General features: G+C 49.5%; 1 protein-coding gene across 8 annotated transcripts in view; it reads left to right on the forward strand.

The window, feature by feature from the left end:
• The window catches only part of ARNT2 (aryl hydrocarbon receptor nuclear translocator 2), a 190,709-nt gene that overhangs the window by 38,159 nt on the left and 133,623 nt on the right, over positions 1–18,927 (forward strand). For 6 of the 8 annotated variants that reach the window (XM_069559010.1, XM_069559012.1, XM_069559009.1 and 3 more), the window contains exons 3-4: positions 7,089–7,136; positions 17,559–17,772. In XM_069559010.1, coding sequence (XP_069415111.1) covers positions 7,089–7,136; positions 17,559–17,772 — 262 coding nt within the window. Of the gene's footprint in view, positions 1–6,701; positions 6,886–7,088; positions 7,137–17,558; positions 17,773–18,927 lie in introns of those variants that run through there. The other 2 variants (XM_069559014.1, XM_069559015.1) reach the window with 1 other exon arrangement.

An 18,927-nucleotide genomic window follows, 5' to 3' on the forward strand; every position in this document is an offset into this window, starting at 1 on the left:
TCACAGACCCTGCAAGAAGAGCACAGTCTATACTGTCAGACTCTTGTTTATCAACCAGCTCCTTTTCTTCATTGAATCAACTTCATTTTCAATGAAATATTCGATATACAGAGTTTCTCACGTAGAGTCAGTTTGTCCTATGAATGCATTTTCCCACAACACAGGTTCTCCCCAGGAAGACAAGGCTCCTAATTTGTAAAATGGTCCAGCATTTTAAACCCTAGAGTTTCCTCTTAACCACTGTAATTCTTAAAGGCACCTGGGCTGGCCCCAGCAGGGGTGGAGGTGGGGGGCAGGTGTGTTTTGAGGATCTAGAATGGAATAGGGTAGGATGAAAAAGTGCCTTCAGTGTTATCATTTCAGATGGTGAAAAGACTGCTGCCTGTGTGCTGGTCTTCAAAAGAGGGGCTAAGATTTTGGTGATTATGGAGGGGGTTATGGAGCCTGGTTCCCCACTTTCCTTTGGTTCAGCTCCCTCCCACCCCTAAATGCAGCCAGAGTTCCATGTTTATGGTGGGACCCACTGAGCTGTTGTGATCAGTGGGGTGCTTGGGGCCACACTCCTCAGATCAGCCTGCCTCCAGGGCTTACTGCAAACCCAGATATCCTCCTTTAACCAGCTCTTCTTTCTAACTAGGTGCTAAGCTCAGTGGAGTCTGGGTTGTTAAAAGAATGCACTTGCTGTCAACATATCAGCTTACTGCATGTTTTTTTTTTTTAAAGAATCCAGGTCTTTAAAAAATTATTTTAAATGCCTTTGCTCTCTCACATCCATTCCCTGGGGACAGAGCCTCAGTGCAGGCCCAGTCCTTTTTAAGAAGCCGGCACAGGACTCTCTGATGCAGGAAGGTAGGGCTGGGCCAGGCACCAGGCAGAGGTTGGAGCCCAGTATTGCGGGGAGGGAAGTGGTCTCTGAGAGACTCTGCCAGGAGTCTGTGCCACTCCCCGCCCCCACCCCTGCAGGGTGTGTGCTAGGCTTCAGGGAACTGAGGCTACTCCCCTCCTCTGCCCCCGAGTTCCTGGCCCCGGCCTGACGTCTGGACCCTGACTTCTGCTGGCTCCCTGAGCTGATGATCGGACAGTGGACTCAGGCTTCTTTGTGAAGGAGTCCTCCCAGCTGCTCCTTTCCCTCCCAGATCACGTATACTCAGTGTGACTCTAGAGGTGGAGAAGGACCTTGGTGGGGTGAGACTGAGACACAGCCTAGAGCAGGGGTCCCCAACCTGCTGGTCCCCTGCAGTACTGGTCCGTGACCTGTTAGGAACTGGGCTGCAGAGCAGGAGGTGAGCAGCAGTGAGCAATGGAGTGAAGCTCCATCTATACTTGCAGCCACTCCGCATCACTCACATCACCACCTCAACTCCACCTCCTGTTGGATTGGCGGCGGCATTGGATTCTCATAGGAGCTCAAACTCTACAGTGAACTGCACATGCAAGGGTTCTGGGTTGCCTCACTCCTTATGAGAATCATCCCGAAACCTTCCCCTGGCCCCATCGGCGGAAAAATTGTCTTCCATGAAGCCGATCCCCAGAAAGGTGCCAGAAAGGTTGGGGACTGCTGGCCTAGAGTTCTACTCCACTTAGAACCAAGGAAGCCCAACGCCAAGCAAAAATACCAGAGGTTCAAGGGGATGAGCAGCAATTGCTGGCACACCCTCCCAAGCAGGAGGAGGAGGACGCACACCCCTGGAGGCAGATCAGGGAACCAGCTGCCTCCCGGAGGCCTGTCCTTCATTTTCTTCGTTCTTGGAGCCCTACACCTGCCTCCATTTCCCGCTTCAGAGGGAGCAGCCAGAAAACTGTGCTTCCTTCTGCTAAGCCCCTGGGACTCACGGGGGCAGCTCTGTGTCTCAGCCAAGAAACCTCCCTTTTCACAGGGAGGTTTCCAGAGTAATTCTTACCTCTGATATTGTTACACGTTTTGCTGAAATTCTGTGATGGAGGCCATCGCTGTTGTAGAGTAGCCACAGCAGTGATAAGGCTCCTCTGCTCTCAGCCCCCGTGCTTGTACCAAGGAGACCCCGATGGAAGTCACGTTCCTCAAATAGCGGGTCACCCCACTCGGGGTCCCCACCCGCGAACTGTGGCACATTTACACATGCTTCCCCATCTCTGCCATCTTGCCCCCCATCCTCCTTCTCTCCTAGAGTATTTGGCACAGTTGGAGACACAGGGAGGGGGACAAAAAGAGAGGAGAGGTGGGCTGTGTTGTTGAACCTCTGGTATTTTTGCTTGGTGTTGGGCTTCCTTGGTTCTAAGTGGAGTAGAACTCTAGGCCAGCAGTCCCCAACCTTTCTGGCACCTTTCTGGGGATCGGCTTCATGGAAGACAATTTTTCCGCCGATGGGGCCAGGGGAAGGTTTCGGGATGATTCTCATAAGGAGTGAGGCAACCCAGAACCCTTGCATGTGCAGTTCACTGTAGAGTTTGAGCTCCTATGAGAATCCAATTCAGTCGCTCAGTCGTGTCCAACTCCTTGTGACCCCAGGGACCGCGGCATGCCTGGCTTCTCTGTCCTTCACCTCTCCTGGAGTTGCCCAAACATGTCCAGTATTCTTGCCTGAAAAATCCCATGGACAGAGGAGCCAGGTGGGCTACCGTCCATGGGGTTGCAGAAAGCTGGACATGACTGATGTGACAGCATGTTAGCACACATGTCCGAGTCGGTGATGCCGTCCAACCATCTCATCCTCTGTTGACCCCTTCTCCTTCTGCCCTCAATCTTTCCCAGAATCAGGGTCTTTTCCAATAAGTTGGCTCTTCGCATCAGGTGGGCAAGGTCTTGGAGCTTCAGCTTCAGCATCAGTCCTTCCAGTGAATACTTAGGGTTGATTTCCTTTAGGACTGACTGGTTTGATCCCCTTGCTGTCCAAGAGGTGGGCTGTGGCAGGTGGAAAGGTCCTTCCTCCCGCTCCTCTTCCCTACCCAGGTCTTCCCACTCTGACTTGGTTATTCTGGTGGAGGAACTTGTCCCAATTCCCAGGATAACTACCCAGCCCTGGGGTTTCAGAGCCAAGTAGAACTGACCCCTAGCGGGTTTGGCTCCCCTGGCCACATGCCTGGCTGGCTGCCGAGGATCCTCTGGCCCGAATGTTCCCTCCACTCCCCTGACAGCCTCCCCAGTACACGTCTTAGCAAGCTCCGTGCTCTGCGGGCAGTGGGGACACGAGGTGAAGGTTCAGAAGTTTCAGATTCTTTGCAAAGTGATTCCACATGTGTGGGAGAAGGAAGCAGAAGCCAGTCACCTGGGCTGCATTTTTGTAGAGAACTCCCTGATCCCGGTGAGGGGGTGGGATGGGGCTGGGGGGCACCCACAGGGCACACTGGGTTCTTTTCAAAAGACAGGGGAGTGGGCTGTCATCAGGTTGTGCCCGTTCTGGAGTCGGTCCCTGTTGGGAAGGGGAGGTAAGGGTGGTGGGGACCAGGAGTCCTAGCCCCTTCCTGCTGCCTTGGAGTCAGATGCTGGGCTTCTAAAGCATCACCATTGAGGAGAACGATTTCCAAATCCAGTGCAGCCAGTACACCAGCGTCTCCCTGCAGCGTAAGCCCATGGCTCCTGGGATGTGGGGAAATGAAAGGCATATTACATAAGTACATGTTTCCCTTGGTTCGGATTTATGCAGTGGTGATGCTGTCATCTGGCCTTTGCTGTCACCCATGTCCCCTCTTCACCTTTTGTCAATAGCAGCTTTGAGCTGGCCTAGGGTTGCTCCTTTGCTGAGCTCTACAACCAGCCTAGCGGGCGCGGCCTGTCATCTTTTCTCATAAGAGCAAAAGTGGTTTCTTTGATGACTCATAGTGGATGATGCATGATTATTATTACACAACCGCTGTGAGGCCGATTCACATTGCTCACTCTGAACCAGATGCAAGCTCAAAAGTGGCTTTCACGACTTTTTATTGAGGGTAGAAATCATGCTCAGAACAGGAAAGTGAGGCAAAAGGCATTTTCAGCCCACCTTTGGAGGACTCTTACCTCATCCACTGATGGTACCAAATTCTTCAAAGTGAACATAATAGGACTTAAAAGTCATATTTTGATTTCTCTCCTTTATTATCCAGATGCTGTGGTATAATAGAGATACATAAAAGATATAAAACAAGGATGATTTACTTGGCGTTTTTATAGCAGGAGAAATAAACAGAGCTATGGGAGTCATATTTAAAGTGGAGCATTTGAGTTGGTGGCAGAAGACCCAGAGGCAGGAGTCCTCCAAAAGATCCTTCTGTCCTCAGAAGTTGCAAGTTTTCTGTGTGGCTGATGAGTGGTTAGTCGTTTTGGGGTCACGTGAGTTACGCTGAGGGTCTGAACAGTCGTTTGTGTCCTGTTTTTTCTCCTGAGTTCACCCCTACACAATACGTTTCACAATTCCTACGTGTGATTGCAGCTTATATGTGATCACACACCTGTATGGGTAGAAAGGTACAGATTTGTGGTCCCTGAATTTTCATAGAGAAGTCCTGCTTCCTCAGTTTTCAGCAGGCTTAAACTGCCTCCAGAGCATGGCACTCCGTCTCTTACACTCTGCTTGATTGGGTTGACGTGGTCCAGACTGGGACCATTTACCGTAAGGCTCTCCTCTCTACCCGTCTACCGCTTGAGGATGGGGTAAGGAACTGAGCTGTCCTTATGAAAACAAGGGTGACGAATAGTTCTGGTTGGCCCGGGGCTTCTCCGGTTTCAGCACTGAAGTCCTGTACCCCCACGTATCCCCTCCTTCTGGGAAAATCAGGACGATGGGTCACCCTCAATACCCCAAAGATCCTGCAGGCTGAGGAGGGCCGGCTGACTAAAAAATGGCATCTTGCAGGAGCCAGATGATCACACTCCTATCAACTGGAGCTGAAAGGCATTTTAAAGATAACTGATCATCTCACACCCACTTGAGGTTTTTTTAAATGCTTGCATAAATCCATTGGAATTCTGAAAATGCAATTTCTTTTTCTTAACCACTGAGCTGTTTTTGACAGCCCAGGGGTGTTAAGTAACCTTTCTGTCTGCAGCAAGTCGCTCTTACCCATGATGAACACTAGGTGACAGTGTGGTTCTGCAGCGCTGCAGAAGCCCAGAGACAGGCTTTTTGGTGCTTTCTTCTCCCAGATGTCGGCACCCCACTCCAGTACTCTTGCCTGGAAAATCCCATGGACGGAGGAGCCTGGAAGGCTGCAGTCCATGGGGTTGCTGAGGGTCGGACACAACTGAGCGACTTCACTTTCACTTTTCACTTTCATGCATTGGAAAAGGAAATGGCAACCCACTCCACTGTTCTTGCCTGGGGAATCCCAGGGACGAGGGAGTCTGGTGGGCTGCCGTCTATGGGGTCTCCCAGATGTAATTTTCAGGAAAAGTGAGACGAAGCCTTAGTAGCTAAGCAGCATATAGGTGACTTTCCTTCATTTAGAAAGTTGTGCATTCAGCCTTCATTTTCCCACGACGTAGACAACTCTGCTGCTGCTGTCTGGTACCCTGTTACACACTCTGCATTGCGGGGGGTCCTTGTCTCTCTCTCCCAGGGATGTTTTAATTCTGTTTCTCCTTTTTTATAATTTTTCTTCCCTGCCTCCCCTCCTCTAATTGTGCACAAGTATTTTTGTTATTGTTACCATCATCTCTTCAGTTATATAACTCCTTTTGTTCCTTTAGTCTGAATGCAAGCCCTCATGTCTGGAAATTGGGGGTTCTAAATGGGCATAAAACCCATCAGGTCATCTCAGATCAGAACTCTGGTCACACTGCTCATAAAACAAGATAAAAATAAACAAGTGATTGTAAAAAAAAAGACAGTGTTCCTTTGCCCTGTGTCATCCTAGTCCTTTGGTTCCCCAAGTAAACCCAAAGCCTTGAGAGTTTACCTCTTTAGAGGCCTCTCCCATGTGCTTGTGGAGTGATAGCTCTTCCCTTGAAAGTTGGCCTGGGAGCCCTGAGCCCTCCCTATATCACCACTACCCCCTGCGCCCCAGCCTGAGAGCTGCAGGTGGGGTCATATCCCCCATGAGGCCAGCAGCTGTGGCACCTGTAGTGTGGTTCTGGAGCACACCCGCCATTCTTGTGGCAAGCTCCTGGCCACCAGGCAGGCTGGACTCCCTTCTGCCTGGGGTCCATGGGAACTGTGTCCCACTCAATCCATCAGGCCCCCTAAGAACAAGATGGGGAGTGCAGAATGCCTGAGACGTTCTTCCCCAAGGAAGCCCACTCCCTGTGAATGTCCGGGAGAGTCAAAACATCTGTACTGTTTCTATTTTGTTCCCGAAGACTCTGGGTACACCTCGTACTAATTAACTGTTCTGCCCTAACATCTTCAAGGAGTAAAATTAATTGACATTAGAGAGGGCTGCTTTGTTGTTTTTCTTTTTTTTTGAGAAGGAGAGTTTGGGATATCAGCTAAACAAATATCAGTCATAACTTTTCTATGTTTGTTTGGAGAGACCCAGTAAAGTGGGAATCCGAGTATATCTTGGGTGAGTTTCCATAAGCAGACGGCCATTCTGACTAGCTCAGGCACTAAACAACTGTATCTCCTCCCACGTCCATTTACTTGGACCCAGAGTTTATAGGGTAATGGCCTTAAATGCCTTTTCACTTAGACTCATCGAGGCCAGCCAAGTCGTCACATGGCACAACCCGCAGTGTGTCTTCTTTGCCTCTAAAGCTTCTTGTTTCCAAGCTCCCTGGAGCTCTCTCCATCTGTTAATATACCACTAGATAGTCAAAGGAGGAAGTCCAGTGTCGATACACGACGTGGAGGGGTGCAGGTGTCCCCAGAGATGGTGGGGGATAAGGGGTGCTGACTTCTCCAGCGCGGCAGCCTGTAAAGGGTTCTTGAAGGGTCGAGTCAGTATTTCAGCACTGTGCAGAAGCCCTCAACCATGTGATTAATGATGCTGGTACCGTAGACCTTTCATTTTGCCTTTTCTTGTCCCAAACCTATTTGAGGACTGTGTAGAGATACTGTTTATTGCACTGTCAAGGGCTGGGATTGTTGGAGAGCAGTCTGACCAAATCAACCCCAGTCTGAGGCAACAGCTCATATGTCCAGTTAAATGTTCTACTTCTAATGAACGCTCACTTGTGAACTTGACTTTTCCAGAATGGACTTTGATGATGAAGATGGCGAAGGTCCCAGCAAGTTTTCAAGGTGAGTTTCCTTTATGTTCCCTAGATTTAAAGAAGCCCAAACAACCAGTTATCACCTTATTGAAATGTATAGGGGTTTGAATGTCTTTTGTCATTGGAAAAAACCATTGTCTGTTACATGGCATGGGAGGGAAGTCTGGGGGGAGAATGGATATGTGTATATGTATGGCTGAGTCCCTTCTCTGTGCACCCAAAACTCACATTGTTAAATGGCTGTACTCCAATACAAAATAATTTTTAAAACTTTAAAAAAATAAGAAAAAAGCCATTGCCTATAGCTTGACGGCCTTGTCCTTCATTCTATGCTTGGCTCAGGGACAGGTAACTCTTAGCAAAACCTGCCATATCCCAGCCTAGATTTTCAAAAGTTAAGTATTAACAAGTGATTGACTCTGTTAGCTTTTTAAATTAAACAGACTGCCAGTTTTAATGGATCCCTTTTTAAAAGACAGACCTAGAGTTCAAGTTTCGAAAAACAATCAAGATAAAGCCTCTTTTTCTACCATGGGAAATAAAGAGAAATATGAGAAACCTGGGTGGCCCTGTTCTAGATGCAGAAAACTGGACCTTAAGTTCCTAGGAGCTACGTCACTCGCTGGCCACGTGACAGCATCTCCATCTAGGCTCTGCAGGGCTGTCTGGAGTGCAGACTGCCTTCCAGAAGGATGCTAGCCCGTGGGTGCTGTGATGGTAGGTGCATCACTTACATGAAGGGTGAGGCGTGCCCTGTCCCGTGGCTCTTTATTATTATTATTATTATCTTGTTTTAAGTTACGGGAGAGAGTTTGGCAATGTTGAGAAAAAGAGCAAAGATCATTCCATCAATCTTAGCAAACTTCCCATCTACTTCTGTTTACTTATGAAAGAACCTGCCTTGACATTCCTCTCCCCACCACCCCCCCACCCCCACCACTGCCCAAGAATTCCTAATTCTTGGTTGCTAATGAAATTGAAAACCTACCCCGGGTGATGGGTACCTTTCTCTGGTATGCACAGCCCACAGTTTGAACTGACAGCCTCAGTTATTTTATAAAAGTTTTTGAGGACTTCCCTGGTGGTCCAGAGGCTAAAACTTCACCTTCCAATGCAGGGGTGTGGGTTCGATCCCTGTTCAGGGAGCTAAGATCCCGCATGCCTCGTGGTCAAAAAACCAAAACATAAAACAGAAGCAGGATTAGCATTATTGTAACAAATTCAATAAAGCCTTTAAAAATGGCCCACATTAAAAAAAAAAACAACAACCTTTAAAAAATTGTTTAGAAGAATGATGTCTGTATTGAACCTTGTACCCATGGCCTCCCCGTTTGCTCCTTCTCATGGAAGTCACTTTTGGTTGGGTTCCTTTTACCTGTATTATAGGTGTGAATTGAGCATCCTTTCCCCAAACCCAAGAGGAACAGGCACCTAGTTCCTATTCCTGGGCTTCCCTGGACTCTTCAGGTCCATGAAAGTCTCGACCTTGATTCACTTTCCTCCCTGAAAACTGAGTTCCATCCTCCACTCAGTTCCGGTGAGACAGGAGCGAGGAAGTGGAACCCTCTTTGATGTCTGATGACCCTTCTAATCAAATCAAGACACAGGTTTCAACAACAAGAGTATGTATTATTTTCCCCTGGGTGCAGACAGAACCCAAGCTTGGATGCCCACCTCTTTCGTAGGACACATATGAATAGCAGGGAGCACTGTGTTCCTGAAAGGAAGCTGGCCTGGGAAATAAGGGCACATGTCACCCCAGCTTGGTTTGTGCCAGCCTTACACAGCCTCCCTTTGTGAGGAAACAAAGCCTTGTGATTGCTCTGGATCAGTATTCCCCTGGAGATAACGTTCCATAGCGTGTTGACCTCAGGAAGCAACGGTTCCTGGGTCTCAGAACAGAAGGAGGAAGGGAGAGATGCGGAGTGACATTGGCTTGACATGGAAGATCAGTGTCAGTGCTGAAATAACAGTGCAGGGACACAGAGCACTCATTGTCCGGGGTCCCACCAGGAAGAAACAGAAATCCTAGACTCTGCTGTGAGCCTGCCCTTAAGTCAGGTTGTACATAAGTCAGGGTTCAAACCTGGACTTTTGTGAACCACATCCTTCCCCCTCCCCACTCATGAAAAATAAGAGGGAAAGATGAGGTGAGCTTACAACATATGTTGGTGCCGGTGGGAGCCTGGGGCCGCTTCAGTCTGACAGCAGAAGGGTTGATGGACCCGTCGGCTGCTGGGGACATCTGAGCTGCTCCCAGCTGGGGAGACCACTGAGTCCACCCCTGCCTTCGCTTTGCCAGCTGCGCTGGCCACCATCCAGAGGCAGGTCAGAGAGACTGCTGCAGGCTGTCTCCCTAGGCGGCAGGCATGGCATGCCTTGGGTCGGCTTCTGTTTCCTCCTCCTGTGTTCACAGTCAGCCGAGGGAGCCCTCAGGCCAGGTGTCGGAAGAGAGAGGGGCTGAGAGGCAGGCGTCTCGCCAGCAGAGTTTGCTGTCTCAGAACTCGGGCAGCATGCTGGGTCATGGTTTGTGTCACCCTGAGCTACCCTGGTGGCTCAGACGGTAAAGATACCCCCTGCAGTGCACGAGACATAGGAGACATGAGTTTGATCCCTGGGTCCAGAAGATCCCCTATAGGAGGGCATAGTAACCCACTCTAGTATTCTTGCCTGGAGAATCCCATGGACAGAGGAGCTTGGTAGGCTACAGTCTGCGGGGTCACAAAGAGTCGGACACGACTGAGTGAACCAGTAGTAGTAGATGTGTGTGCAGCCAGCTTTCCCAGCTTCTCTTGAGGGTGGTCCCAAATTCAAATGTCCCACCTGCTATCAGAGGTCGTGTCTCAATTTTGGATTTGGGGAATATGGTCACATTCACATAGGAGGTACATTGTAGCCAATTAGATTTGCTTCCTATGTTCTCACAGCAGGTCTCAGATGTTAAGCTGCTTGCAGATCACACAGATGTGCACATATGCATTTTTAAATAGATAAAAGAGGATTTATTTATATATGTGTGTGTGTGTGCTAAGTCTCTTCAGTCATGTCTGACTTTTCGACCCCACGGCTATAGCCCTTAAGGGATGGGATCCTTCAGGCAAGAATACTGGAGTGGGTTGCCATTTCCTCCCCCAAGGGATCTTCGCAACCCGGGGACTGAACCCATGTCTCTTGTCTCTTGCGTTGGCAGGTAGGTTCTTTACCACTATCGCCACCTGAGAAGCATATATATCCCCTGCCTTGATCCAAAAAATCCTGATGGTGGCTTAAAAAGGGATTGCAAAAAGTTTTTTAAAAGCTTATTTATTTTATTTGGCTGTGATGGGTTTCACTGCTGTGGGCAGGCTTTTCTAGTTGCAGCCAGCAGGGACTACTCTGTTGTGATGCGTGGGCTTCTCATTGTGGTGGTTTCTTTTGTTGCCACCACCATGAGAGAAGGGCTTGTGGGCTCTAGGCATGCAGGCTTCAGTAGTTGTGGTGCATGGGTTTAGCTGCTCCGAGGCACGTGGGATCTCCCCAGACCAGGGGTTGAACGGGTGTCCCCTGTGTTGGCAGGCAGATTCTTAACCACCAGGCAACCCCAAGTAACTTTTTGAAAAATGTTCAAAGTCTTAAAAAAATTACTCTTCCCCTAGAGCTAGCTGCTTCCAAACTTAATATTTTGCATGTTTTCTCTCTCTTGCTTGGTGACTGTATTTGCTTCTCCTTTCTGCAGTTGTCGTCTTATAGCTGATCTTTGCTGATTCGTCAACAGATGTTTTACTTTCAGCTTCACCAGTTCTGGAGGAACTGTGTAGGGGTACTCAGCTGCTGGGCACATGTACACACCTGTGCACACGCAAGGGTGCACACACGATGCCAGGGCCAGAAATGCCCCGAGACTCGCCTCATCATCCCTGTCTCAGACTTCCCTCCCACATGCAGTTGATGCTGCCCTGGGGGCTGTGACATGCAGGACAGGGCTCTGCTGACCAACATGCTCCCCTCCGCACACACAAAGTCAAGGGCAACCTGAGGGGCAGAAGCCGGTCTCCAGGGGCCAAGGAGTAGACTGGGGATGAGGAACCGAAGACCAGAGGGGACAGTTTATTGAGCAGTTTGTGTCCAGTTCAGTCACTGAGTGGCGTCCGATTCTTTATGACCCCATGCACTATAGCCTGCCAGGCTTCTCTGTCCATAGGATTTCCCAGGCAAGTATACTAGAGTGGGTTGGCATTTCCTCTTCCAGAGGATCTTCCCGACCCAGGGATCGAACCTGGGTTTCCTGTGGCTCCTGCATCGGCAGGCAGATTCTTCACTGCTGAGCCACATGTATTGTGTAGAACAGAAGACTGGACACATGAAATAGAGACATTCTTCAATGTTGGGCTTACTTTTTCTTTAATCTTTGGCCGTGTTGGGTCTTCGCTGTGGTGCTCAGGCTTCTCTAGTCACGTGGGCTTTAGTTGCCCCCATGGCATGAGGGATCTTAGTTCCCCAACCAGGGCTCAAATCCCAGTCCCCTGCATTGGAAGGCGGATTCTCAACCACTGGACCACCAGGGAAGTCTCTAAATTTGGAGTTTATATCTTAGGAACACCCAAGTGCTCACTCCCAAACCTTTCATTTTCGTTGCTATGTGCTATCACCCTGATTTTTTGCGGAGTTCCCACTCATTCTGCATCCTTTCTCAGAAGACTCAGAAGGTCTGGGAAGGAGTTCTCATACCTGTTGCTCTGAATAGTGCATGGGGCCATCTGGAATCAAACCTGGAATCAAAAGACCTGGATGGGTTTTATTAGCCTCTCTTCCACCCCTTCCTTCACCCTTCACCTTTTGAGGACCATCTCTGACCTTCCCAGGGTTCCACCTTTAATCTGTATGACTTTCAACTGTTCCCTTGGACATGGTCGAACCCAGTGGCATTAGTCCATAAGGGGTCGTGATATTTCACAGGGTTTCGCCAGTGAACTGCTAACATTATCTAAAAGTAAGGCTATCCACAATAGGAAGGTTTCCACAGGATTTTTTCCTTTTTTATCACACCCATTTTGACATTTTCCTCTTGGTTTTATGCAGTATTATGCTTGTGGACATTTTTCTTTTCCTGTCTCTTTGGGTTATGATGGTATTTTCATCTTTCCCCCTGAATTTATCACCTGTTTTATTTAGAGCTTTGACCATCAAAACCCCATTGATAAGGGGGAAACATGCAATGTGGGTGTATCCTTCATTTCCTTCCTGGCAGAAAAAAGAACAAGATTGTCATTTCACAGAATTCTCAGTGTGCGTCTTAGCTTAGAGAGCCAGGCATTTTGTTTCAAGGTGGGGGGGTGTTCAGAGTACTTCTGATGCAGAGAGGATGGCCAGGAGGGAGCAAGGATTACCCTCATCTCATCAGTCACCTTGTGGGGGACACCCTGACTTAGCCATGTGGATTCTGTTTAGAGTAAGGAGAATTTCAGCTGAGCCTTCTGACACTGCCGAATAAACACCCACATGAGCACTCTCAGCCTTTCCAGACACTCTCCCTGCCTTGACAGCCTTCGTCCCCTTTTTTTTTCACTGTGATTTTTTTCTTTCCTTTTTTTGATTGGAATATAGTTGCTGCACGATGTGTTAGTTTCTGCTGTACAGCAAAGTGAGTCACTACACGTCTGCCCCTTCTTTTTTGGGTTTCCTTCCCATTTCAGTCACCACAGAGCACTGAGTAGAGGTCCCTGAGCTATGCAGTAGGTTCTCATTGCTGCTGCTGCTGCTGCGGCTAAGTTGCCTCAGTCCTGTCCGACTCTATCTGTTTTATACACAGTATCAATAGTGCATATGTGTCAATCCCAGTTTCCCAGTTCATGCCACTCCCCTCCTGCCTTGGTAATTAACAAACTTGGTAAGTTTGTTTTCTGCATCTGTGACTTGAATTCTGCTTTGCAAGTAAGTTCATCTCTACCATTTTTCTAGATTTCACTTGTAAGCAGCATTAGAGAACCTGCCTGTCAATGCAGGAGATATAGGAGATGTGGGTTTGATCTCTGGGTTGGGACAATCCCCTGGAGGAGGGCACAGCAGCCCACTCCAGCATTCTTGCCTGGAGAATCCCCATGGACAGAGGAGCCTGGCTGGCTGCAGTCCGTAGGGTCACAAAGAATTGAACATGACTGAGCGACTTTGCAAGCGCATACAACATTTGTTTTTCTCTTTCTGACTGTCTTCACTCTGTATGACAATCTCTAGGCCCATCCATGTCTCTGCAAATAGTACAGTTCTGCTCCTTTTTATGGCTGAGTAGTATTCCACTGTATGTATGTACCACAGCTTTATCCATTCCTCTGTTGATGGACATTTAGGTTGCTTCCGTGTCCTGGCTATTGTAAACAGTGTTGCAGTGAACATCAGGGTGCATATGTCCGTTAGAATTATGGTTTTCTCCAGGTGTATGTCCAGGAGTGGTACTGCTGGGTCGTATATAGCTCTGTGGTTAGTTTTTAAGGAACCTCCACAGTGTTCTCCATAGTGGCTTTGTCAGCCTTAGTTCTTATGAACCAGAGAAGTCTGGCAGAGAACCTGGGTGTAGTTCTCTGAGGAACAGTGTAGCCTGTGAGGAGCCAAATTACCAGGGGAGATAGCTTGAGACAGTCTTGTCGTTTCGGTGGGCTAGAGCTGAGAGTAGGGCTGGAAGCTGTGGGATTAATGCTGCGTCGAGTGGAGACAGTCCTCTGCCATCAGGCCTGTCTGAGTCAGTGACGTCTTCACAGCTGTTTGACTCTCGTGTCGTCAGCTTCAATCCTGATGTCCTTCTCTCCTTGTTCAGCGACCCCAGTTCCTTCTGTTCTCCTGCAGAGGTTAACCTTGATGTGAAGTGACGTGCATCTCCTGCACTGCAGGCGGATTCTTTACCCGCTGAGCCACTGGGGAAGCCAACAGTCCTGCATAACCCCAGGCTTTGTGGGGAAGCGGGGATCGTTTCTGGAGGCATACCTGGCCCCAAGCTGTGTCTGTAGAAGCTACCAGGCTTCTCTTCCCCGTTGAGCCTTAGGTGTCTCTGCCTGTCTGTCTCCCCAGTGTTCCAGCTCTGACTCTGGGACCAGACAACGCTCTGCTGGGGAGCTGAGTTCAAGTCCTGGTAAATCAGTCCCTCTCAGAGCCCCAGGGTCGTCCTCCACAAAGGACATTCCTGAAGACAGTGTGGGATGAACTTGGATCCCACTCTCTGGCTTCCCTTTGCAGACCTCCGGACACTGAGTTGGCAGAGAAGCCTGAGGCAGCGTGCAGCTGCAGCTCCTCCTCCTTGCCCTTGGCTTCCGCAGCTGTGTTCCCGGGCCAGGCGGTGGGCCCTCTGGTCCCAGCGGAGGGGGCACGGCTGATGCTGTGCTGTGTCCCCAGCGGTCACTGCTGCAGGGCCCCCGCCCTGGCGCCCATGTGCAGAGGGGCTCATTGCTTTATTGATGCTGCATGTGGGGCCCACGGAACTCAAATGCTAAGTTCACAGGCTGCCCCTGCAACTCCTCCAAGCAGGTCCCCGTCGCTCCGTACCCTGTGGAGGAGGTGGCTTTGGTCCTGGAGACACTTCCTTCTGTTTTCACAAGATGGCATTGTTCCTGTTTCTTGCCTCCATGACCCTTCAAAGGAACTATATATATACGTATATTTCATTCAAAATGAAACCATATATATACATATTTTACATATATTTTAATATATTCAATAGCTATACTCACTAGTTTATCAGATCCTGTTGCTAGGTAATTTGCAGCTCTTCCTCATTTTGACTTCTGTTGGTAACTCTTTCAGTCTCATTTCATGAAGTAGAGCGTTTTCTGCACTAGCCAGTCAATACTGTTTTAAACAGTTGTCCTCGTGTCTCCCTCAAGCCCCTGTTCTCGTGAGTTGGGTTGAATCAGCATGGTGATGAAATTGCTTTAGATCCATTTTAAGAACGTCACAGACTCTTCTCAGATGTTTTACAAAACAAGTTGGTCTGTGGGTCTTTTGCAAATGGGATCAGAAGTAGGCATGCCCTAGTCCTGCCTTGGGGGGGTCGCTGTGGTAACTAGCAGGAAGCGGCGAGGGAGGGGGCTTGGACTCTACCCTGTATATTTGGGGCATGCCTGAAGGAATGGAGAGGAAGGTCTGGGTCTGCGTTTTTAGGGATATCCGCAGGATCACAGCACACAGACTGAACTGAGGGCCTGTCTGCTCCTGCCCAAAGGCTTCACCCCAATTCCAGCCCTTTCTTTGATCCCACTGATGCTCTTCCCATAGTGCACCCCCTTCACCTACTGCCAGGTCAGGGCCAACTGCCTCTCAGCTCCTCCTCCACCCTCTCAGCCCCTGTCACCCCCAGGACCACCTCCTCCTCTCCTCCCTTACTCTCTCCTGTGGGCTTTACTTTCCATGTGCCTCTCAGAGCATTTGATCACTTCTGCCTTCATTTCCACTCTTCATGTTTTAATGTCCTGACCAAACACTTCGCTCCTGTAGAACAGGAGCGGGACATTCCTTGGTTCCTTTGGCCTGTCCTCTCTGGGCACCTGGCTCAGTGCTTTCCATACAGAGGTGCTCACCAGGCCTACCCAGGTCCACTCACTTCAGGCTTTTATTTTTTTAACATTTATTTACTTATACTTATTTGGCTGCACAGAGTTTTGGTTGTGGCACACAGGATTTTTAGTTGAGGCATGTGGGCTCTAGTTCCCGGACCAGGGATGGAACCTGGGCCCCCAACATTGGGAGTGCCGAGTCTTAGTCACTGGACCACCGGGGAAATTCCCTCACCACAGTCTCACTCCCGCCGTTTTGTTAGTGTGTTCATGTGAGACCTGCCCACAATCAGGCCCACTTGGCATCTGCTCCTGGCCTGGAGGGCAGGGTGTGCAAAGTCCCGTGAATGCCAGCAGTGTGAGGCAGCCTTGCCCAGGGCTCTTCCTTCCTTGCCCTCACCGTCACCCTCATGCTATGAGCACCGTTGAAGCCCTAAATCCTGCCGCAGGCATGTGCTGTGTTTTTAGACAAGTCTTTTACCCCACGTGACAGCCTTGTCTCCGTGTCGTGGAACTGGCTTGGCTGTTACTCTGTCAAGCCTAGAGGTGATCATTTCAAGACAGAAACACTTTCCTGTCCCTTCTGTTCGTTTTTCATCTTAAACACGCCCCTGAGTGTCACTTTCAGAATTCCTGGCAGTGCTGGGATTTTTTAGTTGACTCCGTTGTTGGAGAGCAGGTACACATACTCTGTTACTAGGCTGTAGAAAATGCGCTGTCGAGCAGGGGCTTGTTCACAACGTGATGGGATGTGGGTCTGTGGTGTGGCTGTCTGCTTAGGGATGCCAGGAATGGTGAGGAGGCTAGACGTGTTTCTCATTGTGGGTCAAAGTAAACCATTTGTTCAAGTCGGTGGTAACTATTACGTTCAATGTGTGTGTGGATATTTGTGCAAGCCTAGCATTCGTGGGTGCACTTGGAAAGTGTGTTTGGTTCACTTTGGACACCTGAAGGGTCATGTCTTCATTCTTTATGCTTATTAAAAAGTATTAATACCTAGGTACATGGGAACAGTGAAAGCTTTGAGAACATATTCAGAGATGAGACTGAGGTATCTGTGGAAGTCTGTTCCCACCCCATGCCCTGAGACAGAAGCTTGCTAAGGTGTCCAGAAGCTGCTCTAAGATGTCTTCAAAGCATGAAGATTCCTTAAAAAAAGTAAAAACAGAACTGCCATATGACCCAGCAATCCCACTACTGGGCATGTACCCAGAGAAAACTGTAATTCAAAAATACATACACTCCCCAGAGCTCATTGCAGCACTATTTACAATAGCCAGGACGTGGAAACAAGCCAGACGTGCATTCACAGAGGAGTGGATAAAGAAGACTGGTACATATGTACAGTGGAACATTACTTGGTCATAAAAAGGAACAAAATTGGGTCACTTACAGAGATGTGGATGGATCTAGCCTGTATACAGAGTGAAGTCAGAGAAACAAATATGTATGAACACATATATGTGGAATCTAGAAAAATGGTACAGATGAGCCTATTTGCAGGGAAGGAATAGAGATGCAGACACAGAGAATGGGCATGTGGGGAGGTGGGACGAACTGAGAGAGCAGGACTGACATACATACACTTCCCGTGTGAAACAGATGGCTGGTGGGAAGCTGCTGCATGGCACCTGGAGCTCAGCTTGGGGCTCTGTGATGACCTAGAGGGGTGGGATGGGGGAGGGGTTGGGAGGGAGGCCCAAGAAGGAGGGGACATATGTATACATATGGCTGATTCACAAGGTTGTACAGCAGAAACTAACACCACATTGTAAAGCAACTATATACCCCACCGACACACACACGTGAGGCATTGAGTGAACCATCGCGAGTTCGTCTTTTGGCAACTTCGTGTGCCGTTTTACCCCATTTGATAGTAAGCCCTGGTCTGATCTGTCTCTCTTCCCCCACCCTGATCTCATGCTTTCGGGAAGAGAGAACCACAGTGAGATCGAGAGGCGGCGGCGGAACAAGATGACTCAGTACATCACCGAGCTCTCGGACATGGTCCCCACGTGCAGTGCGCTGGCCCGGAAGCCCGACAAGCTCACCATCCTGCGCATGGCCGTCTCTCACATGAAGTCCATGCGGGGCACCGGGAACAAGTCCACAGACGGCGCCTACAAGCCTTCGTTCTTGACGGAACAGGTACCCGTTCACTCCTCGTCTGTGGTCCTTGCTCCCCTGGTAACCACGTTCCTGGGAGGGCAGAGAGTGGCGGGAATGGCAGTGTCACCAAGGTGAGATAAACTGCGTGGGGTGAAAGGCTGAGGTGGGGACGGAAGCAGGAACTTTCATCCCTATGCTTCGCTAGGAAACTCTCTTCTGGGGACTGTCTTTCTGAGTTTGCATCCTCTCCTTTTTTCCCCCCACCATGTACCTTAATAAGACAGGCTTCCCTGATGGCTCAGTGGTAAAGAACCTGCCTGCCAGTGCAGGAGATGCAGCTTTGATCCCTCAGTTGGGAAGATCCCCTGGCCACCCACTCCAGTATCCTTACCTGAAGAATCCCGTGGTCAGCGGAGCCTGGCTGGCTACAGTCCACGGGGTCGCAAGAGTCCGACACAACTGAGTGACTGAACAACAACCGCCTTAGTAAGATATCACTCAGAGCAAAAAGAGACATTGCGCTTAGCACACGCTCACCCGGGAAAAAGGCAGCAAACCCAGTTCCTCTGTGCTAGACTAGCAGTGACGGTCGTCATCATGATGAAAGTTTTGGTAGCTGTCACAGCAGTCATAGGGACAAGGGCTTAACAGGCAGCACGCAGCCAGCCTCTGCCCTGAGCCCATTTGAAGTCATGTCCTTTCTGTGCAGGATTTCATGGAGTCCTTATTCTGGCTCCAGGAGGAAGCTGCTGTTATTCATCCCTGGTTTAGAGATGAAGAAGTGGAGGCTTCAAAAGTGTCTGCTGCTCAGTGCAGACCAGGAGTTGACACAGGTTGATCAGACCCCAGAACCATGTATTTTAACAGCTATCCTGGTCTTTGCAGAGTTGGAAACAGTGAACCTGAGAGGTGGCCTGTGGGAAGTATTGATATATTGTAATTTGACCATTCCACGCCCTGGAAGGCCTGTGTTCTGGGTCCTTGTTCTTCCCCATGCTGGCCAGACATTGTCAGCTTGTGTTCACTCATCTGTAGACAAACAGGAGCTTTCTGCCCTCCTGACCCTGAGGGCTTCTGCAGGATAAAGGGGACAATGGACTTGGTGCCGGCAGGGGAACGGGGAAGTGATGTGTCGTCAGGGACACAGGCAGGAAGAAGTGTTCAGGCTCGTCAGCGGCTGCCCGGGACAGAGTC

This window comes from Ovis canadensis, chromosome 18 (genome assembly GCF_042477335.2).
Source record: "Ovis canadensis isolate MfBH-ARS-UI-01 breed Bighorn chromosome 18, ARS-UI_OviCan_v2, whole genome shotgun sequence".
Classification (NCBI taxonomy): domain Eukaryota; kingdom Metazoa; phylum Chordata; class Mammalia; order Artiodactyla; family Bovidae; genus Ovis; species Ovis canadensis.